This window comes from Oncorhynchus masou, chromosome 1, assembly GCF_036934945.1.
Source record: "Oncorhynchus masou masou isolate Uvic2021 chromosome 1, UVic_Omas_1.1, whole genome shotgun sequence".
Taxonomy (NCBI): Eukaryota; Metazoa; Chordata; class Actinopteri; order Salmoniformes; family Salmonidae; genus Oncorhynchus; species Oncorhynchus masou.
In genome coordinates this window covers 129,968-155,000 of record NC_088212.1, presented here as the reverse complement: position 1 = coordinate 155,000, position 25,033 = coordinate 129,968, and the positions used below count along the sequence as shown (strand labels likewise).

At 45.7% G+C, this 25,033-nt stretch overlaps 1 protein-coding gene across 1 annotated transcript in view; it reads left to right on the top strand.

Annotated features, from left to right (window-relative positions):
• Positions 1 to 25,033, top strand: part of LOC135506822 (transducin-like enhancer protein 4) — a 150,829-nt gene that overhangs the window by 76,151 nt on the left and 49,645 nt on the right. Inside the window, exon 7 of the mRNA XM_064926250.1 lies at positions 3,273 to 3,289. Coding sequence (XP_064782322.1) covers positions 3,273 to 3,289 — 17 coding nt within the window. The remainder of the gene's footprint in view (positions 1 to 3,272; positions 3,290 to 25,033) is intronic.

Sequence of the window (25,033 nt, the reverse complement as noted above, 5' to 3'; positions counted from 1 at the left end):
CCCAAACTCTGTTGTGCGAGCAAAACTCATGCAAACACCTGGTGCGATGTTATCTTTCTGGTTCATTTTTCAAAATAAAAGCCTGAAACTATGTCTGAAGACTATTGACACCTTAAGGATGCGATAGGAAAAGGAATCTGGTTGATATCCCTTTAAATGGAGCAAAGGCATGCTATGGAACATGGAGTTTTCAAAAAGAAAACCTCAGGGTTTCACCTGCAATATCAGTTATTTTATACTCACAAACAATATTTTGACAGTTTTGGAAACTTTAGAGTTTTTTTATCCAATACAAATAATACTATGCATATATTAGCAACTGAGACTGAGGAGCTGGCAGTCTACTATGGGCACCTTTTCATCCAAGATACTCAATACTGCCCCTGCAGCCATAAGAAGTTAACCGATGTTTGTACTCTGACGTCCTTGGGTAGGTGGAGGGAGTCTGGAAAGACATCAAGGAAACTTTGGGTTGTACAAGAATTTATATCACGGCTATTGATGCAGCGTAGCCTAGTGATTAGAGCGTTGCAAGTTCAAATCCCCGAGCTGACAAGGTACAAATCTGTCATTCTGCCCCTGAACAAGGCAGTTAACCCACTGTTCCTAGGCTGTCATTGAAAATAAGAATTTGTTCTTAATTGACTTGCCTGACAAAATAAATAAGTGAAATAATCTGTCTGTAAACAATTGTTGGAAAAATTACTTTGTGTCATGCACAAAGTACATGTCCTAACCAACTTGACAACACTAGTTTGTCAACAAGAAATGAGTGGAGTGGTTGAAAAACAAGTTTTAATGACTCCAACCTAAGTGTATGTAAACTTCAACTGTAGACTTCAACTGTAGATATAAATTAAATAAATAACAATATGGCGACATCTGCTCCTCACTCACCCAGCCTATTGAGTCCACTGGTCCCAGAACCATCAGAACCACGCCTTGATCCCTTTCTCTCCAGATAAAATCCTGCAACTATTGAGGTCCGACCGCCAGACAACATGCCCTCTTCACACCATCCCCTCCTCTCTCCTCCAGACCATCTCTGGAGACCGTGACCCATTCCTCCCTTCCCTCATCAACTCATCCCTGACCACTGGCTTTATTCCCCTTTGACTTAAAAATGGCCGCTCCCCTCCTCACAAAACCAACAACTCCTCGGACTTATAAAACGACAGACCGGTATGCCTTCTTTCTTTTCTTCTAAAACACTTGAGTGTGATGTCTCTGACCAACTCTCTCGCTATCTCGCTCAGAACGATCTTCTTGACCCTAACCAGTCAGGCTTGAAGTCGGGTCACTCAACTGAGACCGCTCTTCTCTGTGTCACGGAGGCTCTCCGCACTGCCAAAGCTGAGTCTCTCTCTCTCCTCTGTTCTCTTCCTCCTTCAACACCGTGAATCATCAGATCCTCCTCTCCTCCCTCTCAGGGCTGGGCGTTTCAGGCTCTGCACACTTCCGCATTGCCTCCTACCTGACAGGCTGCTCCTACCAGGTGACTTAGAGAGGATCTGTATCTGCACCATGTACTCTCACTACTGGTGTCCCCGAGGGCTCAGTTCTAGACCCTCTCCTCTTCTCTCTTTACACCAAGTCACTCGGCTCCATGTCCTCACATGGTCTCTCCTGTCATTGCTATGCGGATGACACTCAATTTTCTTCTTCCCCCCCTCTGACACCCAGGTGGCGAAATGCATCTCTGCGTGCCTGGCAGATATCTCAGCTTGGTTGTCGTCCCACCACCTCAAGCTCAACAAGACGGAGCTGCTCTTCCTCCCGTGGAAGGCCTCCCTGCTTAATTAAAGACCTCTTCATCACGGTTGACTCCACAGTGTCGCCCTCCCAGAGTACAAAGAACCTTGGCGTGACCCTAGACGACACCCTGTTGTTCTCTGCAAACATCAAAGCAGTGACTCCTGCAGGTTCATGCTGTACAACATCCATAGAGTACGACTCAACCTCACACAGGAACCAGCACAAGTCCTAATACAGGCTTGTCATCTCCCCTCTGGACTACTGCAACATGCTGTTGGCTGGGCTCCCTGCTTGTGCCGTTAAAACCCTGCAACAGAACGCTGCAGCCAACCTTGTTTTGAACCTTTCCCAAGTTCTCCCATGTCACCCTGCTCCTCTGCACACTCCACTGGATTCCAGATGAAGCTCGCATCCACTACAAGACCATGTTGCTTACCTATGGAACAGCAAGAGGAACTGCCCCTCCCTACCTTCAGCTATGCTCCAAACCCTACACTCCAACCTGAGCACGCTGTTCTGCAACATCCTGTCTCTTGGCCCTCCCACCCCTATGGGAGGGATGATCCCGCTCCGCCCAGTCCAAGCTCTTCTCTGTCCTTGCACCCCAACGGTGGAACCAGCTTACCCCTGAATCTAGGACATCAGAGTCTCTTCGGAAAACATCTGAAACCTTACCTCCTCAAAGAGTATTTTAAATAATCCCATAGCAGCCCCCTCGCACCACCTCCTCACACCCCCCACCCCACCCCCACCCCCACCCCCTTTGAGGTAAATTTAATTATTATTACTGTGATATGTGGTTGTCCCACCTAGCTATCTTAAGATGAATGCAAGTCACTCTTTATAAGACCGTCTGCTAAATGACTATAATGGAAATGGAAATGCTATGCTAATCACTAGTCTAACGCCAGAGTAGCAGTGCTATGCTAAGCGCTAGTCTAACTCCAGAGTAGCAGTGCTATACTAATCACTAGTCTAATGACAGAGTAGCAGTGCTATGCTAATTACTAGTCTAACTCCAGAGTAGCAGTGCTATACCTACTCCATTGTTAGCCTGTCAGAGTTTAATAGCTCTCCCTGCGCTAATCTGAATGAGTAAACCCAATAAACACATTTTTGCAGAATGTGTTTTACAGTGACCTGTATGTAAGAGTGTGTGTAGTTATTTGTCTGTATGTGAAATGTTATGGCTTTGGTTTTCTCCCTCTTTCTCACACATTTTCTCTCCCTCTGTCTCTCTCTCTCTCTCCCTCACTCTCTATCTCTGTCTGTCTCTCTGTCTCTGTGTCTCTCTGTCTCTCTCTCTCTCTCTGTCTCTCTCTGTCTCTGTCTCTGTCTCTGTCTCTCTCTCTGTGTCTCTCTCTCTGTCTCTCTCTCTCTCTCTCTGTCTTTCTCTCTCTCTGTCTCTCTGTCTCCCTCTCTCTCTCACTCTCTGTCTCTCTCTGCCTCTCTCTCTCTCTCTCTCTCTCTGTCTCTCTGTCTGTCTCTCTCTCTCTCTCTCTCTGACAATCCTTCAGAAAGAGACTCAGTCAAGGTAAGACTTATTTTCCTTCCAATTCTTCTGGTGTCTTGTTAGCAAGAGGGAGGGAAAGAAGGGTGAGAGTGAGAGTTCAGTGTTTAGGTTAATTTGTCTCTAAACAGTCTGCTCAGTTCCACACAGATGAATAAGCAATGAGATAATTAGCATGGCTATTCTCACAGACTGAGCACTGTGGGCTTACGCACACACACACACACGCACGCACGCACGCACGCACGCACGCACACACACACACACACACACACACACACACACACACACACACACACACACACACACACACTTTGTGTATTGTCAGATATTACTGCACTGTTGGAGCTAGGAACACAAGTATTTAGTTAGATATTACTGTTGGAGCTAGGAACACAAACATTTAGTTAGATATTACTGTACTGTTGTAGCTAGGAACACAAGCATTTAGTTAGATATTACTGTTGGAGCTAGGAACACAAACATTTAGATAGATATTAATGCTGGAGCTAGGAACACAAGCATTTAGTTAGATATTACTGCACTGTTGGAGCTAGAAACACAAGCATTTAGTTAGATATTACTGTACTGTTGGAGCAGGGAACACAAGCATTTAGTTAGATAATGCTGCACTGTTTGAGCTACAAACACAAGCATTTAGTCAGATATTACTGTACTATTGGAGCTAGGAACACAAGCATTTAGTTAGATATTACTGTACTGTTGGAGCTAGAAACACCCACAATAACATCTGTTAAATATGGACTAATAACATCTGTTACATATGTGTATGGAACAATACCAATTGTTAAATATGGACCAATAACATCTGTTAAATATGGATCAATAACATCTGTTACATATGGACCAATAACATCTGTTAAATATGGACTAATAACATCTGTTAAATATGGACCAATAACATCTGTTACATATGTGTATGGAACAATACCAATTGTTAAATATGGACCAATAACATCTGTTAAATATGGATCAATAACATCTGTTAAATATGGACCAATAACATCTATTAAATATGGATCAATAACATCTGTTAAATATGGATCAATAACATCTGTTAAATATGGATCAATAACATCTGTTAAATATGGACCAATAACATCTGTTAAATATGGATCAATAACATCTGTTAAATATGGACCAATAGCATATGTTAAATATGGATCAATAACATCTGTTAAATATGGACCAATAATATCTGTTACATATGTGTATGGAACAATACCAATTGTTAAATATGGACCAATAACATCTGTTAAATATGGACCAATAACATCTGTTATATATGGACTAATAAAATCTGTTAAATATGGACTAATAACATCTGTTAAATATAGACGAATAACATATGTTAAATATGGACCAATAACATCTCTTAAATATGTGACCAATTACATCTGTTACATATGTGTATGGAACAATACCAATTGTTAAATATGGACCAATAACATCTGTTAAATATGTGTATGGACCAATGACATCTGTTAAATGTGGACCAATAGCATCTGTTAAATATGGACCAATAACATCTGTTAAATATGGACCAATAACATCTGTTAAATATGTGACCAATAACATTTGTTAAATGTGGACTAATAACATCTGTTAAATATGGACCAATAACATCTGTTAAATATGGACCAATAACATCTGTTAAATATGGACCAATAACATCTGTTAAATATGGACCAATAACATCTGTTAAAAATGTGTATGGAACAATACCAATTGTTAAATATGGACCAATAACATCTGTTAAATATCTGTATGGACCACTGACATCTGTTAAATGTGGACCAATAGCATCTGTTAAATATGGACCAATAACATCTGTTAAATATGTGACCAAGAACATCTGTTAAATATGTGACCAATAACATCTGTTAAATATGGACCAATAACATCTGTTATATATGGAGCAATAACATCTGTTAAATATGTGACCAATAACATCTGTTAAATATGTGTATGGACCAATAACATTTGATGTGATTTGAATTAGATTAGGACAGGATGGAGAGGTGTGTTTAATATGTAATCTCATGGTCCTCTACTACTCCATGTTTAATATGTTATCTCATGGTCCTCACACACTCCATGTGTAATATGTTATCTCATTGTCCTCTACCACTCCATGTTTAATATGTTATCTCATGGTCCTCTACCACTCCATGTTTAATATGTTATCTCATGGTCCTCTACCACTCCATGTTTAATATGTTATCTCATGGTCCTCTACCACTCCATGTTTAATATGTTATCTCAAGGTCCTCTACTACTCCATGTATAATATGTTATCTCATGGTCCTCCCCCACTCCATGTTTAATATGTTATCTCATGGTCCTCTACCACTCCATGTTTAATATGTTATCTCATGGTCCTCCACCACTCCATGTTAAATATGTTATCTCATGGTCCCCTACCACTCCATGTTTAATATGTTATCTCATGGTCCTCCCCTACTCCATGTTTAATATGTTATCTCATGGTTTAATATGTTATCTCATGGTCCTCCCCCACTCCATGTTTAATATGTTATCTCATGGTCCTCCCCCACTCCATGTTTAATATGTTATCTCATGGTCCTCTACCACTCCATGTTTAATATGTCATCTCATGGTTTAATATGTTATCTCATGGTCCTCTACCACTCCATGTTTAATATGTTATCTCATGGTTTAATATGTTATCTCATGGTCCTCCCCCACTCCATGTTTAATATGTTATCTCATGGTCCTCCCCACTCCATGTTTAATATGTTATCTCATGGTCCTCCACCACTCCATGTGTAATATGTTATCTCATGGTCCTCCCCCACTCCATGTTTAATATGTTATCTCATGGTCCCCTACCACTCCATGTTTAATATGTTATCACATGGTCCTCTACCACTCCATTTTTAATATGTTATCTCATAGTCCTCTACCACTCCATGTTTAATATGTTATCTCATGGTTTAATATGTTATCTCATGGTCCTCTACCACGCCATGTTTAATATGTTATCTCATGGTCCTCCCCACTCCATGTTTAATATGTTATCTCATGGTCCTCTACCACTCCATGTTTAATATGTTATCTCATGGTCCTCCCCCACTCCATGTTTAATATGTTATCTCATGGTCCCCTACCACTCCATGTTTAATATGTTATCACATGGTCCTCTACCACTCCATTTTTAATATGTTATGTCATGGTACTCCCCCACTCCATTTTTAATATGTTATCTCATGGTTTAATATGTTATCTCATGGTCCTCTACCACTCCATGTTTAATATGTTATCTCATGGTTTAATATGTTATCTAATGGTTTAATATGTTATCTCATGGTCCTCTACCACTCCATGTTTAATATGTTATCTCATGGTCCTCCCCACTCCATGTTTAATATGTTATCTCATGGTCCTCTACCACTCCATGTTTAATATGTTATCTCATGGTCCTCCACCACTCCATGTTTAATATGTTATCTCATGGTCCTCTACCACTCCATGTTTAATATGTTATCTCATGGTCCTCCACCACTCCATGTTTAATATGTTATCTCATGGTCCTCTACCACTCCATGTTTAATATGTTATCTCATGGTCCTCTACCACTCCATGTTTAATATGTTATCTCATGGTACTCCCCACTCCATGTTTAATATGTTATCTCATGGTCCTCCACCACTCCATGTTTAATATGTTATCTCATGGTCCTCCCCCACTCCATGTTTAATATGTTATCTCATGGTCCTCTACCACTCCATGTTTAATATGTTATCTCATGGTCCTCTACCACTCCATGTTTAATATGTTATCTCATGGTCCTCCCCACTCCATGTTTAATATGTTATCTCATGGTCCTCCACCACTCCATGTTTAATATGTTATCTCATGGTCCTCTACCACTCCATGTTTAATATGTTATCTCATGGTCCTCTACCACTCCATGTTTAATATGTTATCTCATGGTACTCCCCACTCCATGTTTAATATGTTATCTCATGGTCCTCTACCACTCCATGTTTAATATGTTATCTCATGGTCCTCCACCACTCCATGTTTAATATGTTATCTCATGGTCCTCCCCCACTCCATGTTTAATATGTTATCTCATGGTCCTCTACCACTCCATGTTTAATATGTTATCTCATGGTCCTCTACCACTCCATGTTTAATATGTTATCTCATGGTCCTCTACCACTCCATGTTTAATATGTTATCTCATGGGTCCTCTACCACTCCGTGTTTAATATGTTATCTCATGGTCCTCTACCACTCCATGTTTAATATGTTATCTCATGGTCCTCACCCACTCCATGTTTAATATGTTATCTCATGGTCCTCCACCACTCCATGTTTAATATGTTATCTTATGGTCCTCCCCCACTCCATGTTTAATATGTTATCTCATGGTCCTCCACCACTCCATGTTTAATATGTTATCTCATGGTCCTCTACCACTCCATGTTTAATATGTTATCTCATGTTCCTCCCCCACTCCATGTTCAATATGTTATCTCATGGTCCTCTCCCACTCTATGTTTAATATGTTATCTCATGGTCCTCTACCACTCCATGTTTAATATGGTATCTCATGGTTCTCCCCCACTCCATGTTCAATATGTTATCTCATGGTTTAATATGTTATCTCATGGTCCTCCCCCACTCCATGTTTAATATGTTATCTCATGGTCCTCCCCCACTCCATGTTTAATATGTTATCTCATGGTCCTCCCCCACTCCATGTTTTATATGTTATCTTATGGTCCTCCCCCACTCCATGTTTAATATGTTATCTCATGGTCCTCCACCACTCCATGTTTAATATGTTATCTCATGGTCCTCTACCACTCCATGTTTAATATGTTATCTTATGGTCCTCCCCCACTCCATGTTTAATATGTTATCTCATGGTCCTCTACCACTCCATGTTTAATATGTTATCTCATGGTCCTCTACCACTCCATGTTTAATATGTTATCTCATGGTCCTCTACCACTCCATGTTTAATATGTTATCTCATGGTACTCCCCACTCCATGTTTAATATGTTATCTCATGGTCCTCTACCACTCCATGTTTAATATGTTATCTCATGGTCCTCTACCACTCCATGTTTAATATGTTATCTCATGGTCTTCCCCCACTCCACGTTTAATATGTTTTCTCATGGTCCTCTACCACTCCATGTTTAATATGTTATCTCATGGTCCTCACCCACTCCATGTTTAATATGTTATTGTCAGGACCCGGTTACGAACCTGGGTCTCCGGAGTGAGAAACAGTCACTTAACCAACTGAGCCACGAATAGTCAGCAGAACCCAGAAGATGAGGCAGACACAGCAGTACTTAAGACGGTGTATTTAATAAAGTAAAAAGGAGAAGTCCTTAAATACAAAAATGGCAAATCCAAAAGGTGGTAGGAATAGCACAAAAAAGCCTCAAGAGACACTCAAAAACAATAACAGAATTCCACAAGAGCATCCACCGGAATCGACAAGAAAACACAGAACACTAGGGCTGGGTGCTAACATACAAACACAGAGCACAGAACTGAGGGAAACTAAGGGTTTAAATACAATCAGGGGAAACGAGGTACAGGTGCAAATAATAATGGGGAACAAGGGAAAAAACATAAGGTCAAAAAGCACAATGGGGGCATCTAGTGACCAAAACCCGGAACAACCCTGGCCAAATCCTGACAGAATCCCCCCTAGGAACGGCTCCTGACGTTCCTACCAGCTCTCTCAGGGTGGAGGGCCCTGAACTGACGAATGAGGTCAGGATCCAGGATGTCTTTGGCAGGAACCCAGGAGCGCTCCTCGGGACCGTAGCCTTCCCAGTCCACCAGATACTGCCAGGACCGCTGCACCCGGCGGGAATCCAGTATCCGATGGACGGTATAAGCCAGCTGGCCTCCAATGACACGAGGCGGAGGGGGAGGTCTGTCTGCCGGGACAAGGGGAGAAAAAACAACAGGTTTTAACAATGAAATGTGAAATGTGGGATTAATCTTAAGGGATCTGGGTAAGTGTAGGCGATAAGAAACTGGGTTAACTCTCCTGGCAACCTTGAAGGGACCGATGTATTTTTGGGACAGCTTGCGAGACTCCACCCGTAGAGGTAAGTTTCTTGTGGAGAGCCAGACTCTCTGGCCGGGGCGCAGGGTAGGCCCGGGACGGCGACGTCTGTTGGCTTGTTGTTGGTACCTCTGTGAGGAACGCATAAGATTAAGACGGGTCTTCCTCCACATAAGCCGACAGCGTCTGACGAACTTCAAGGCTGAAGGCACTCTGACTTCTGCCTCCTGGTCCGGGAACAATGGAGGAGCATAGCCAAACTGACACTCGTGCGGGGACATACCAGTGGAGGAGGAGCGCAAGGTGTTGTGCGCGTATTCGGCCCAAACAATAAAGGATGACCATGTGGACGGGTTGTCACGAGTCATACATCGGAGGGTGGTTTCCAGCTCTTGATTCATCCTCTCTGTTTGGCCGTTGGACTCCGGATGGTACCCTGAAGATAGACTGGCAGAAGCCCCCATGAGTTGGCAGAAGGCCTTCCAAAACCTTGAGGCGAACTGGGGACCTCTGTCAGAAACCATATCTTGAGGAATGCCGAAGACTCGGAACACATGATTAATTACCAACTCAGCCGTTTCCTTGGCAGAAGGTAACTTAGTCAGAGGGACGAACCTGGCCGCCTTTGAAAACCTGTCGATTATGACTAGGATAGTAGTATTGCCATGGGATGGAGGAAGTCCAGTAATAAAGTCCAATGAGATATGGGACCAGGGTCTGTGGGGAACAGGTAAAGGGTGAAGGAGTCCTTGAGGGCGGAGGTGAGAAGATTTGCCCTGGCAGCACACGGGACAGGCCTTGACGAAAGTGGCAACGTCTTCTCTTATGGTAGGCCACCAGAACTTACGCTGGATGAACTCCAAGGTGCGACCTACGCCCGGATGACAGGTGAGGCGAGAGGAGTGCCCCCACAGAAGGACCTGAGTCCTCACTGCCTTGGGGACAAACAACCGATTGGCAGGACCTCCTTTCGGGTCTGGTTCGCTAGCTTGAGCACGTCTCACGGTATCCTCAACTTGCCACGAGATCGGAGCCACAATCTTAGCAGCAGGAAGGACAGGCATGTCCGTGTCATCTCGAATGGCAGGAGCGTAGACTCGGGACAGGGCATCCGGTTTGAGATTCTTCGACCCGGGCCGATAGGTGAGGATAAACTGGAATCGATTGAAGAAAAGAGACCATCTAGCTTGTCTAGAGTTCAACCGCTTCGCCTGCTGGATATACTCCAGATTTTTGTGGTCCGTAAGCACTTGAAACGGGTGAGAAGCCCCTCGAGCCAGTGTCTCCATTCCTTCAATGCCATCTTAACCGCTAGGAGTTCACGATCCCCCACATCGTAGTTCCTCTCAGTCGGGGTAAGCCGGTGTGAGAAGAAAGCGCACGGATGAAGCTTCTTGTCTTCACCCCTCTGAGACAGGACAGCTCCAACACCAACCTCTGATGCGTCTACCTCCACCACAAATGGTTCATCCGTAGTCGGTAGTATCAGGATGGGAGCAGAGAGAACGCGCTGCTTGAGTCCTTGGAAGGCCGTCTCAGCTTCTCTTCCCCACAAAAACCTTGCATTGCCACCCTTGGTTAAAGCTGAGAGAGGGGCTGCCACCAAGCTGAAGTTCTTGATGAACTTGCGGTAAAAGTTTGTGAAGCCCAGGAAACGCTGAACTTCCTTAACGGATTTGGGGGTGGGCCAATCCGCTACCGCCCCTACCTTCCTGGGGTCCATTTGGACTCGACCGGGTTCCACTACAAATCCCAGGAATTGTACTCGGGATGAATGGAATTCACATTTTTCCGGCTTAACGTACAGATGGCTGTCCAGGAGGCGTTTGAGTACTTGTCTGACATGCTTAGTGTGTTCTTGAAGGGAGCTCGAAAAGATGAGGATGTCATCCAAGTAAACGAACACAAATATGTTAAGCATATCCCTAAGCACATCGTTTATGAGCGCTTGGAACACCGCTGGGGCGTTGGTCAGGCCGAAGGGCATCACCAAGTATTCATAGTGACCAGTAGGCGTGTTGAAAGCGGTCTTCCACTCGTCACCAGGTCTGATCCGCACAAGATGGTATGCGTTCCGCAGGTCAAGCTTAGTGAAAACTGCTTCCTGGAGCAGCTCGAAGGCTGTGGCCATAAGGGGTAGCGGGTAACGGTTACGGACGGTTATGGCATTGAGTCCCCGGTAGTCGATGCAAGGACGTAATCCACCGTCTTTCTTGGCCACAAAGAAAAACCCTGCTCCCGCCGGGGAGGTGGATGGACGCATGAGGCCTGCTTCCAGAGCGTCCTTGATGTAGGTATCCATAGCAGCTCGTTCGGGTGGAGATAGGGAAAAGATCCGACCCCTGGGGGGGCAAGTGCCCGGAAACAGGTCGATGGGGCAATCGTAAGGTCTATGGGGTGGTAGCATGGTGGCCCTCTGTTTGCTAAACACCAGTTTGAGGTCATGGTAACACTCGGGAACTCGGGTCAGGTCGATGGATTCTAAAGACTCGGGAGTAGAACTCGGGGAATTCTGGAAAATACAAGTAGCTTGGCACGTAGGACCCCACTGCTTGATAGTGCCCACAGACCAGTCGATGTGAGGGTTATGGCTGTGAAGCCAGGGGTATCCAAGGACGAGAGGGAACTCGGAACAGGAGATCAAATGAAAGTTCATCAATTCCTGGTGTTGTGAAACTGAAAGTCACAAGGAGGTAGTGACATGAGTGACAAGTCCAGATCCCAAAGGGCTTCCATCCAATGTAGTGACCCTCATGGGTTCACTTAGAGGTTCAGAGGGAACGCCATTCTCCTTCGCCCAGACACCATCCATGAAGTTACCTGCGGCTCCAGAGTCTACCAAGGCTTGAAGGTGAAGCTTGTGGTTGTCCCAGGAGAGGGTGACTGGAATGAGCAGACGGGAGTTGGACGGATGGGAGGAGGTTATGTTTCCCGTTACAGTTCCCCCGGTCTGTACGGGACAGAGCGTTTCCCTGGAGCCCGGGACACGTGGAACGGAAATGGCCCGGTTTGCCGCAATATAGACAGCGTCGCTCCTCATCCGGCGGTCTCTCTCAGCCTGGGAGATGCGTCCAATCTGCATGGGTTCCGATGGAGCCAGCGAGGATAAAGGTGGGGACTCGGAGCTGGGACTGATAGGGGCTAGAGGTCTACGGTTGAGTTCTCTCTCTCTCAGACGCTGGTCAATGCGTGAGGCCAACTTGATCAGGGACTCGAGATTGTCCGGTGGTTCCCGAGTGGCCAGTTCATCTTGGATAGTGTCGGAAAGGCCTTTCAGAAAGCACACCGTGAGCGCCTCGTTGTTCCAGCCACTTGCTGCTGCCACCGTGCGGAACTGGATGGCATAGTCCGTCACGCTGCGCCAACCTTGGTGGAGAGTCAGGAGCTGTTTGGCTGAGTCAGAACCACTGCTTGGGCCTTGAAACACTCGTTTGAATTCCTCAGCAAAGGCAGAGTAGCTGGCACAGCAGGAACTATGGGCATCCCACACAGCAGTAGCCCAGGCCAGGGCTTTTTCCGACAGCAGGGTGATGATATAAGCGATCTTAGACCGGTCGATGGGAAACGACGAGGGTTGTAGCTCAAAGGAGAGAGAACATTGGGTGAGAAACCCTTTACAAGCACTTGGATCAACTGAGAACCGTTGGGGAGGTGGAAGACGAGGTTCAGCCAGGGGGTTAACTGCCATGGGTACGTGAATCTGTGGTACTGGGACGGGAACTGTTGCCGGGGTAAGACGATCAGATATTTGCTTAATGGAAATCAGCATCTCCGACAGAAGATGAGAATGTCTAGCCATTAAGGCCTCTTGCTGAACCAGGGCGGCTTCGTGGCGTTGGACAGTCTCCTGGTGGTGGGACAGCATGGCAAAAAGGTCCTGGGAACTGGCTGCCTCTGGGTTCATTTTTGGCTCTGTGTTTCTGTCAGGACCCGGTTACGAACCTGGGTCTCCGGAGTGAGAAACAGTCACTTAACCAACTGAGCCACGAATAGTCAGCAGAACCCAGAAGATGAGGCAGACACAGCAGTACTTAAGACGGTGTATTTAATAAAGTAAAAAGGAGAAGTCCTTAAATACAAAAATGGCAAATCCAAAAGGTGGTAGGAATAGCACAAAAAAGCCTCAAGAGACACTCAAAAACAAAAACAGAATTCCACAAGAGCATCCACCGGAATCGACAAGAAAACACAGAACACTAGGGCTGGGTGCTAACATACAAACACAGAGCACAGAACTGAGGGAAACTAAGGGTTTAAATACAATCAGGGGAAACGAGGTACAGGTGCAAATAATAATGGGGAACAAGGGAAAAAACATAAGGTCAAAAAGCACAATGGGGGCATCTAGTGACCAAAACCCGGAACAACCCTGGCCAAATCCTGACAGTTATCTCATGGTTTAATATGTTACCTCATGGTCCTTCCCCACTCCATGTTTAATATGTTACCTCATGGTCCTCCCCCACTCCATGTTTAATATGTTATCTCATGGTCCTCTACCACTCCATGTTTAATATGTTATCTCATGGTCCTCCCCCACTCCATGTTTAATATGTTATCTCATGGTCCCCCCCCCCCACTCCATGTTTAATATGTTATCTCATGGTCCTCCCCCACTCCATGTTTAATATGTTATCTCATGGTCCTCTACCACTCCATGTTTAATATGTTATCTCATGGTCCTCCCCACTCCATGTTATCTCACTCCTAATCCTCCTACACTAATGCTGCCTGAAGGCTCTGTGATATGTGTGTCATACCGGTGTGTGTGTGCGCAAATTTTGTTGCAATATTAAATAATCAGTTGTGTGTTGCTGAGGAAAAATACAGAGATGAATGACTTTCATTACAACACCAGGAAGAGACGTACACATACACACAGCCTTACAGCGCTGTTGTGTTTTTCCCTGTGGCCTTCAGTCAGACTCTATGAAGCCAATAAGCTCCTGGTCGGTGGTTTCCTGTTGCCCTGGCAACCGTCCACAGGGTTCCGCCAGCTTGTGGTGTGTCTATTACTTCATGTCCTCACTGTTACCTCAGATACTGTTACCTCAGATACTGTTACCTCAGAAACTGTTACCTCAGATACTGTTACCTCAGAAACTGTTACCTCAGATACTGTTACCTCAGAAACTGTTACCTCAGATACTGTTTCCTCAGATACTGTTACCTCAGATACTGTTACCTCAGATACTGTTACCTCAGATACTGTTACCTCAGAAGCTGTTACCTCAGAAACTGTTACCGCAGATACTGTTACCTCAGAAACTGTTACCTCAGATACTGTTACCTCAGAAACTGTTACCTCAGATACTGTTACCTCAGAAACTGTTACCTCAGATACTGTTACCTCAGATACTGTTACCTCAGATACTGTTACCTCAGATACTGTTACCTCAGAAGCTGTTACCTCAGAAACTGTTACCGCAGATACTGTTACCTCAGAGACTGTTACCTCAGATACTGTTACCTCAGATACTGTTACCTCAGATACTGTTACCTCAGAAACTGTTACCTCAGAAACTGTTACCTCAGATACTGTTACTTCAGAAACTGTTACCGCAGATTCTGTTACCGCAGATACTGTTTGTTTCCTCAGACACTGTTACCTCAGACACTTTTACCTCAGATACTGTTACCGCAGATACTGTGTGTATGTTTTGAAATGTTTGAATCTTGTTTGTGGTGTTGGTTTGATTGAACGGTTGTTACAATGTTGTTGACTTTTGTAGTGATGTAGTGTTTGTTGTCAGGTTTTTGTAGTTTTTGCAGGTCTGTAGTTCTTTGTCAGGTCTTTGTAGGTCTTTGTCAGGTCATTGTCAGGTCTTTGTAGGTCTTTGTCAGGTCTTTGACAGGTTTTTGTAGGTCTTTGTCAGGTCATTGTCAGGTCATTGTAGGTCTTTGTCAGGTCTTTGTAGTTATTTGTCAGGCCTTTGGAGGTCTTTGTCAGGTCTTTGTAGTTCTTTGTCAGGTCTTTGTAGTTCTTTGTTAGGTCTTTGTAGTTCTTTGCAGGTCTTTGTAGTTCTTTGTCAGGTCTTGGTGGTTTTTTTTGTCAGGTCTTGTAGTGGCCTTATCAGTGGTGTGTTATACAGTAGCTAGTCTAAATATTTAGAAAAAACATTGAATATGTGTGAAAGCACAGTATGTGCTGTCATCTGTACTGTCTAATACTGCTCTGATCTGTCATCTGCACTGCCTAATGCTTTTCTGAGCTGTCATCTATACAGTCAATTACTGCTCTGATCTGTCATCTGGTCTGTCTAATACTGCTCTGATCTGTCATCTGCACTGTCTAATACTGCTCTGATCTGTCATCTGTACTGTCTAATACTGCTCTGATCTGTCATCTGTACTGTCTAATACTGCTCTGATCTGTCATCTATACAGTCTATTACTGCTCTGATCTGTCATCTGTACTGTCTAATGCCTTATCTGTCATCTGTACTGTCTAATACTGCTCTGATCTGTCATCTGTACTGTCTAATACTGCTCTGATCTGTCATCTGTACTGTCTAATGCCTTATCTGTCATCTGTACTGTCTAATGCTGCTCTGATCTGTCATCTATAGTGTCTAATGCTGCTCTGATCTGTCATCTGTACTCTCTAATACTGCTCTGATCTGTCATCTATACTGCCTAATGCTTTTCTGATCTGTCATCTGTACTCTCTAATACTGCTCTGATCTGTCATCTATACTGCCTAATACTGCTCTGATCTGTCATCTGCACTGTCTATTACTGCTCTGATCTGTCATCTGTACTGCCTAATGCCTTATCTGTCATCTGTACTGTCTAATACTGCTCTGATCTGTCATCTGTACTGTCTAATACTGCTCTGATCTGTCATCTGTACTGTCTAATACTGCTCTGATCTGTCATCTGTACTGTCTAATGCCTTATCTGTCATCTGTACTGTCTAATACTGCTCTGATCTGTCATCTGTACTGTCTAATGCTTTATCTGTCATCTGTACTGTCTAATGCTGCTCTGATCTGTCATCTGGTCTGTCTAATACTGCTCTGATCTGTCATCTATACTGCCTAATGCTGCTCTGATCTGTCATCTATAGTGTCTAATGCTGCTCTGATCTGTCATCTGTACTGCCTAATGCTGCTCTGATCTGTCATCTTTACTGTCTAATGCCTTATCTGTCATCTGTACTGTCTAATACTGCTCTGATCTGTCATCTGTACTGTCTAATGCCTTATCTGTCATCTGTACTGTCTAATGCTGCTCTGATCTGTCATCTGGTCTGTCTAATACTGCTCTGATCTGTCATCTATACTGCCTAATGCTGCTCTGATCTGTCATCTGTACTGTCTAATACTGCTCTGATCTGTCATCTGTACTGTCTAATGCTGCTCTGATCTGTCATCTGTACTGTCTAATGCTGCTCTGATCTGTCATCTGCACTGTCTAATGCTGCTCTGATCTGTCATCTGTACTGTCTAATGCTGCTCTGATCTGTCATCTATACAGTCTAATACTGCTCTGATCTGTCATCTATACTGTCTAATACTGCTCTGATCTGTCATCTATACAGTCTAATACTGCTCTGATCTGTCATTTATACAGTCTAATACTGCTCTGATCTGTCATCTATACTGTCTAATACTGCTCTGATCTGTCATCTGTACTGTCTAATGCCTTATCTGTCGTCTGTACTGTCTAATGCTGCTCTGATCTGTCATCTGCACTGTCTAATACTGCTCTGATCTGTCATCTGTACTGTCTAATGCCTTATCTGTCGTCTGTACTGTCTAATGCTGCTCTGATCTGTCATCTGTACTGTCTAATACTGCTCTGATCTGTCATCTGCACTGTCTAATGCTGCTCTGATCTGTCATCTGTACTGTCTAATACTGCTCTGATCTGTCATCTGTACTGTCTAATGCCTTATCTGTCATCTGTACTGTCTAATACTGCTCTGATCTGTCATCTGTACTGTCTAATGCTGCTCTGATCTGTCATCTGTACTGTCTAATACTGCTCTGATCTGTCATATTTACTGTATAATACTGCTCTGATCTGTCATCTGCACTGTCTATTACTGCTCTGATCTGTCATCTGTACTGTCTAATACTGCTCTGATCTTTCATCTGTACTGTCTAATGCTGCTCTGATCTGTCACCTGTACTGTCTAATACTGCTCTGATCTGTCATCTGTACTGTCTAATACTGCTCTGATCTGTCATCTATACTGTCTAATACTGCTCTGATCTGTCATCTGTACTGTCTAATGCCTTATCTGTCATCTATACTGTCTAATACTGCTCTGATCTGTCATCTGTACTGTCTAATACTGCTCTGATCTGTCATCTATACTGTCTAATACTGCTCTGATCTGTCATCTGTACTGTCTAATACTGCTCTGATCTTTCATCTGTACTGTCTAATGCTGCTCTGATCTGTCATCTGTACTGTCTAATGCTGCTCTGATCTGTCATCTGTACTGTCTAATACTGCTCTGATCTGTCATCTGTACTGTCTAATACTGCTCTGATCTGTCATCTGTACTGTCTAATACTGCTCTGATCTGCCATCTATACTGTCTGGTTGTAGAAAAGGATAATCATTGAAGGGTCAGGGCCAAGAGGAAGGGGAAGGAAGCAAATTGGGACTGTTTTCATCTCGTCACTGACACACACACACACACACACACACACACACACACACACACACACACACACACACACACACACACACACACACACACACACACACACACAGTGTTTGCCAGTCATCAACTCCAGCAGCACGGTAAAGGGCAGGATGAGTTAGTGGAAAGGTCAAGGTAAAGGTCCTGCTGCATTCTCCTCATCCTGTTTCTCTCTCCCTTCTCCTCTCATCCTGTTTCTCTCTCCCTTCTCCTCTCATCCTGTTTCTCTCTCCCTTCTCCTCTCATCCTGTTTCTCTCTCCCTTCTCCTCTCGTCCTGTTTCTCTCTCCCTTCTCCTCTCATCCTGTTTCTCTCTCCCTTCTCCTCTCATCCTGTTTCTCTCTCCCTTCTCCTCTCATCCTGTTTCTCTCTCCATTCTCCTCTCATCCTGTTTCTCTCTCCATTCTCCTCCCATCCTGTTTCTCTCTCCCTTCTCCTCTCATCCTGTTTCTCTCTCCCTTCTCCTCTCATCCTGTTTCTCTCTCCCTTCTCCTCTCATCCTGTTTCTCTCTCCCTTCTCCTCTCATCCTGTTTCTCTCTCCCTTCTCCTCTCATCCTGTTTCTCTCCCTTCTCCTCTCATCCTGTTTCTCTCTCCCTTCTCTCTTCCTCCTCTCATCCTGTTTCTCTCTCCCTTCTCCTCTTCCTCCTCTCATCCTGTTTCTCTCTCCCTTCTCCTCTTCCTCCTCTCATCCTGTTTCTCTCTCCCTTCTCCTCTCATCCTGTTTCTCTCTCCCTTCTCCTCTCATCCTGTTTCTCTCTCCCTTCTCCTCTCATCCTGTTTCTCTCTCCCTTCTCCTCTCATCCTGTTTCTCTCTCCCTTCTCCTCTCATCCTGTTTCTCTCTCCCTTCTCCTCTTCCTCCTCTCATCCTGTTTCTCTCTCCCTTCTCCTCTCATCCTGTTTCTCTCTCCCTTCTCCTCCCATCCTGTTTCTCTCTCCCTTCTCCTCTCATCCTGTTTCTCTCTCCATTCTCCTCTCATCCTGTTTCTCTCTCCCTTCTCCTTTCATCCTGTTTCTCTCTCCCTTCTCCTCTCATCCTGTTTCTCTCTCCCTTCTCCTCTCATCCTGTTTCTCTCTCCCTTCTCCTCCCATCCTGTTTCTCTCTCCCTTCTCCTCTTCCTCCTCTCATCCTGTTTCTCTCTCCCTTCTCCTCTCATCCTGTTTCTCTCTCCCTTTTCCTCTCATCCTGTTTCTCTCTCCCTTCTCCTCCCATCCTGTTTCTCTCTCCCTTCTCCTCTCATCCTGTTTCTCTCTCCCTTCTCCTCTCATCCTGTTTCTCTCTCCCTTCTCCTCTCATCCTGTTTCTCTCTCCCTTCTCCTCTCATCCTGTTTCTCTCTCCCTTCTCCTCTCATCCTGTTTCTCTCTCCCTTCTCCTCTCATCCTGTTTCTCTCTCCCTTCTCCTCTCATCCTGTTTCTCTCTCCCTTCTCCTCTCATCCTGTTTCTCTCTCCATTCTCCTCTCATCCTGTTTCTCTCTCCCTTCTCCTCTCATCCTGTTTCTCTCTCCCTTCTCCTCTCATCCTGTTTCTCTCTCCCTTCTCCTCTCATCCTGTTTCTCTCTCCCTTCTCCTCTCATCCTGTTTCTCTCTCCCTTCTCCTCTCATCCTGTTTCTCTCTCCCTTCTCCTCTCATCCTGTTTCTCTCTCCCTTCTCCTCTCATCCTGTTTCTCTCTCCCTTCTCCTCTCATCCTGTTTCTCTCTCCCTTCTCCTCTCATCCTGTTCCTCTCTCCCTTCTCCTCTCATCCTGTTTCTCTCTCCCTTCTCCTCTCATCCTGTTTCTCTCTCCCTTCTCCTCTCATCCTGTTTCTCTCTCCCTTCTCCTCTCATCCTGTTTCTCTCTCCCTTCTCCTCTTCCTCCTCTCGGCCTGTTTCTCTCTCCCTTCTCCTCTCATCCTGTTTCTCTCTCCCTTCTCCTCCCATCCTGTTTCTCTCTCCATTCTCCTCTTCCTACTCTCATCCTGTTTCTCTCTCCATTCTCCTCTTCCTCCTCTCATCCTGTTTCTCTCTCCATTCTCCTCTTCCTCCTCTCATCCTGTTTCTCTCTCCCTTCTCCTCTTCCTCCTCTCATCCTGTTTCTCTCTCCATTCTCCTCTCATCCTGTTTCTCTCTCCATTCTCCTCTCATCCTGTTTCTCTCTCCCTTCTCCTCTCATCCTGTTTCTCTCTCCCTTCTCCTCTCATCCTGTTTCTCTCTCCATTCTCCTCTTCCTCCTCTCATCCCGTTTCTCTCTCCCTTCTCCTCTCATCCTGTTTCTCTCTCCATTCTCCTCTTCCTCCTCTCATCCTGTTTCTCTCTCCCTTCTCCTCTTCCTCCTCTCATCCTGTTTCTCTCTCCATTCTCCTCTCACCCTGTTTCTCTCTCCATTCTCCTTTCATCCTGTTTCTCTCTCCCTTCTCCTCTCATCCTGTTTCTCTCTCCCTTCTCCTCCCATCCTGTTTCTCTCTCCCTTCTCCTCTCATCCTGTTTCTCTCTCCCTTCTCCTCTCATCCTGTTTCTCTCTCCCTTCTCCTCTCATCCTGTTTCTCTCTCTCCCTTCTCCTCTCATCCTGTTTCTCTCTCCCTTCTCCTCTCATCCTGTTTCTCTCTCCATTCTCCTCTCATCCTGTTTCTCTCTCCATTCTCCTCTCATCCTGTTTCTCTCTCCCTTCTCCTCCCATCCTGTTTCTCTCTCCCTTCTCCTCTTCCTCCTCTCATCCTGTTTCTCTCTCCCTTCTCCTCTCATCCTGTTTCTCTCTCCCTTCTCCTCTCATCCTGTTTCTCTCTCCATTCTCCTCTCATCCTGTTTCTCTCTCCCTTCTCCTCTCATCCTGTTTCTCTCTCCCTTCTCCTCTCATCCTGTTTCTCTCTCCCTTCTCCTCTTCCTCCTCTCATCCTGTTTCTCTCTCCCTTCTCCTCTCATCCTGTTTCTCTCACCCTTCTCCTCTCATCCTGTTTCTCTCTCCCTTCTCCTCTCATCCTGTTTCTCTCTCCCTTCTCCTCTCATCCTGTTTCTCTCTCCCTTCTCCTCTCATCCTGTTTCTCTCTCCCTTCTCCTCTTCCTCCTCTCATCCTGTTTCTCTCTCCCTTCTCCTCTCATCCTGTTTCTCTCTCCCTTCTCCTCTTCCTCCTCCCATCCTGTTTCTCTCTCCCTTCTCCTCTTCCTCCTCTCATCCTGTTTCTCTCTCCCTTCTCCTCTCATCCTGTTTCTCTCTCCCTTCTCCTCTCATCCTGTTTCTCTCTCCCTTCTCCTCTTCCTCCTCTCATCCTGTTTCTCTCTCCTTCTCCTCTCATCCTGTTTCTCTCTCCCTTCTCCTCTTCCTCCTCTCATCCTGTTTCTCTCTCCCTTCTCCTCTCATCCTGTTTCTCTCTCCCTTCTCCTCTTCCTCCTCCCATCCTGTTTCTCTCTCCCTTCTCCTCTTCCTCCTCTCATCCTGTTTCTCTCTCCCTTCTACTCTCATCCTGTTTCTCTCTCCCTTCTCCTCTCATCCTGTTTCTCTCTCCCTTCTCCTCTTCCTCCTCTCATCCTGTTTCTCTCTCCCTTCTCCTCTCATCCTGTTTCTCTCTCCCTTCTCCTCTTCCTCCTCCAATCCTGTTTCTCTCTCCCTTCTCCTCTTCCTCCTCTCATCCTGTTTCTCTCTCCCTTCTACTCTCATCCTGTTTCTCTCTCCATTCTCCTCTCATCCTGTTTCTCTCTCCCTTCTCCTCTTCCTCCTCTCATCCTGTTTCTCTCTCCCTTCTCCTCTCATCCTGTTTCTCTCTCCCTTCTCCTCTTCCTCCTCTCGTCCTGTTTCTCTCTCCCTTCTCCTCTCATCCTCTTTCTCTCTCCATTCTCCTCTCATCCTGTTTCTCTCTCCCTTCTCCTCTCATCCTGTTTCTCTCTCCCTTCTCCTCTCATCCTGTTTCTCTCTCCCTTCTCCTCTTCCTCCTCTCATCCTGTTTCTCTCTCCCTTCTCCTCTCATCCTGTTTCTCTCTCCCTTCTCCTCTCATCCTGTTTCTCTCTCCCTACTCCTCTCATCCTGTTTCTCTCTCCCTTCTCCTCTCATCCTGTTTCTCTCTCCCTTCTCCTCTCATCCTGTTTCTCTCTCCCTTCTCCTCTCATCCTGTTTCTCTCTCCCTTCTCCTCTTCCTCCTCTCATCCTGTTTCTCTCTCCCTTCTCCTCTCATCCTGTTTCTCTCTCCCTTCTCCTCTTCCTCCTCTCATCCTGTTTCTCTCTCCCTTCTCCTCTCATCCTGTTTCTCTCTCCCTTCTCCTCTTCCTCCTCCCATCCTGTTTCTCTCTCCCTTCTCCTCTTCCTCCTCTCATCCTGTTTCTCTCTCCCTTCTACTCTCATCCTGTTTCTCTCTCCCTTCTCCTCTCATCCTGTTTCTCTCTCCCTTCTCCTCTTCCTCCTCTCATCCTGTTTCTCTCTCCCTTCTCCTCTCATCCTGTTTCTCTCTCCCTTCTCCTCTTCCTCCTCCAATCCTGTTTCTCTCTCCCTTCTCCTCTTCCTCCTCTCATCCTGTTTCTCTCTCCTACTCTCATCCTGTTTCTCTCCCATTCTCCTCTCATCCTGTTTCTCTCTCCCTTCCTGTTTCCTCTCCTCTCCTCTCATCCTGTTTCTCTCTCCCTTCTCCTCTCATCCTGTTTCTCCTCTCATCCTGTTTCTCTTCTCCTCTCATCCTGTTTCTCTCCCTTCTCCTCTCATCCTGTTTCTCTCTCCCTTCTCCTCTCTCCTCTCATCCTGTTTCTCCTCTCCCTCTCTCTCTCTCATCCTGTTTCTCTCTCCCTTCTCCTCTCATCCTGTTTCTCTCTCCCTTCTCCTCTCATCCTGTTTCTCTCTCCCTTCTCCTCTCATCCTGTTTCTCTCTCCTGTCCTCTCATCCTGTTTCTCTCTCCCTTCTCCTCTCATCCTGTTTCTCTCTCCCTTCTCCTCTCATCCTGTTTCTCTCTCCCTTCTCCTCTCATCCTGTTTCTCTCTCATCCTGTTTCTCTCTCCCTTCTCCTCTTCATCCTCTCATCCTGTTTCTCTCTCCCTTCTCCTCTTCCTCCTCTCATCCTGTTTCTCTCTCCCTTCTCCTCTCCTCCTCATCCTGTTTCTCTCTCCCTTCTCCTCTCATCCTGTTTCTCTCTCCCTTCTCCTCTCTCCTCTCATCCTGTTTCTCTCTCCCTTCTCCTCTCATCCTGTTTCTCTCTCCCTTCTCCTCTCATCCTGTTTCTCTCTCCCTTCCCCTCTCATCCTGTTTCTCTCTCCCTTCTCCTCTCATCCTGTTTCTCTCTCCCTTCTCCTCTTCTCTCCTCTTCATCCTGTTTCTCTCTCCCTTCTCCTCTCATCCTGTTTCTCTCTCCATTCTCCTCTCATCCTTTTTCTCTCTCCCTTCTCCTCTTCCTCCTCTCATCCTGTTTCTCTCTCCATTCTCCTCTCATCCTGTTTCTCTCTCCCTTCTCCTCTCATCCTGTTTCTCTCTCCCTTCTCCTCTCATCCTGTTTCTCTCTCCCTTCTCCTCTCATCCTGTTTCTCTCTCCCTTCTCCTCTCATCCTGTTTCTCTCTCCCTTCTCCTCTCATCCTGTTTCTCTCTCCCTTCTCCTCTCATCCTGTTTCTCTCTCCCTTCTCCTCTCATCCTGTTTCTCTCTCCCTTCTCCTCTCATCCTGTTTCTCTCTCCCTTCTCCTCTCATCCTGTTTCTCTCTCCCTTCTCCTCTCATCCTGTTTCTCTCTCCATTCTCCTCCCATCCTGTTTCTCTCTCCCTTCTCCTCTCATCCTGTTTCTCTCTCCCTTCTCCTCTCATCCTGTTTCTCTCTCCCTTCTCCTCTTCCTCCTCCCATCTTGTTTCTCTCTCCCTTCTCCTCTTCCTCCTTTCATCCTGTTTCTCTCTCCCTTCTCCTCTCGTCCTGTTTCTCTCTCCGTTCTCCTCTCATCCTCTTTCTCTCTCCATTCTCCTCTCATCCTGTTTCTCTCTCCCTTCTCCTCTCATCCTGTTTCTCTCTCCATTCTCCTCTCATCCTGTTTCTCTCTCCCTTCTCCTCTCATCCTGTTTCTCTCTCCCTTCTCCTCTCATCCTGTTTCTCTCTCCCTTCTCCTCTCATCCTGTTTCTCTCTCCCTTCTCCTCTTCCTCCTCTCATCCTGTTTCTCTCTCCCTTCTCCTCTCATCCTGTTTCTCTCTCCCTTCTCCTCTCATCCTGTTTCTCTCTCCCTTCTCCTCTCATCCTGTTTCTCTCTCCCTTCTCCTCTCATCCTGTTTCTCTCTCCCTACTCCTCTCATCCTGTTTCTCTCTCCCTTCTCCTCTCATCCTGTTTCTCTCTCCCTTCTCCTCTCATCCTGTTTCTCTCTCCCTTCTCCTCTCATCCTGTTTCTCTCTCCCTTCTCCTCTCATCCTGTTTCTCTCTCCATTCTCCTCTCATCCTGTTTCTCTCTCCCTTCTCCTCTCATCCTGTTTCTCTCTCCCTTCTCCTCTCATCCTGTTTCTCTCTCCCTTCTCCTCTCATCCTGTTTCTCTCTCCCTTCCCTCTCATCCTGTTTCTCTCTCCCTTCTCCTCTCATCCTGTTTCTCTCTCACTTCTCCTCTTCCTCCTCTCATCCTGTTTCTCTCTCCCTTCTCCTCTTCCTCCTCTCATCCTGTTTCTCTCTCCCTTCTCCTCTCATCCTGTTTCTCTCTCCCTTCTCCTCTCATCCTGTTTCTCTCTCCCTTCTCCTCTCATCCTGTTTCTTTCTCCCTTCTCCTCTCATCCTGTTTCTCTCTCCCTTCTCGTCTCATCCTGTTTCTCTCTCCCTTCTCCTCTCATCCTGTTTCTCTCTCCCTTCTCCTCTTCCTCCTCTCATCCTGTTTCTCTCTCCCTTCTCCTCTCATCCTGTTTCTCTCTCCATTCTCCTCTCATCCTTTTTCTCTCTCCCTTCTCCTCTTCCTCCTCTCATCCTGTTTCTCTCTCCCTTCTCCTCTCATTCTGTTTCTCTCTCCCTTCTCCTCTCATCCTGTTTCTCTCTCCCTTCTCCTCTCATCCTGTTTCTCTCTCCTTCTCCTCTCATCCTGTTTCTCTCTCCCTTCTCCTCTCATCCTGTT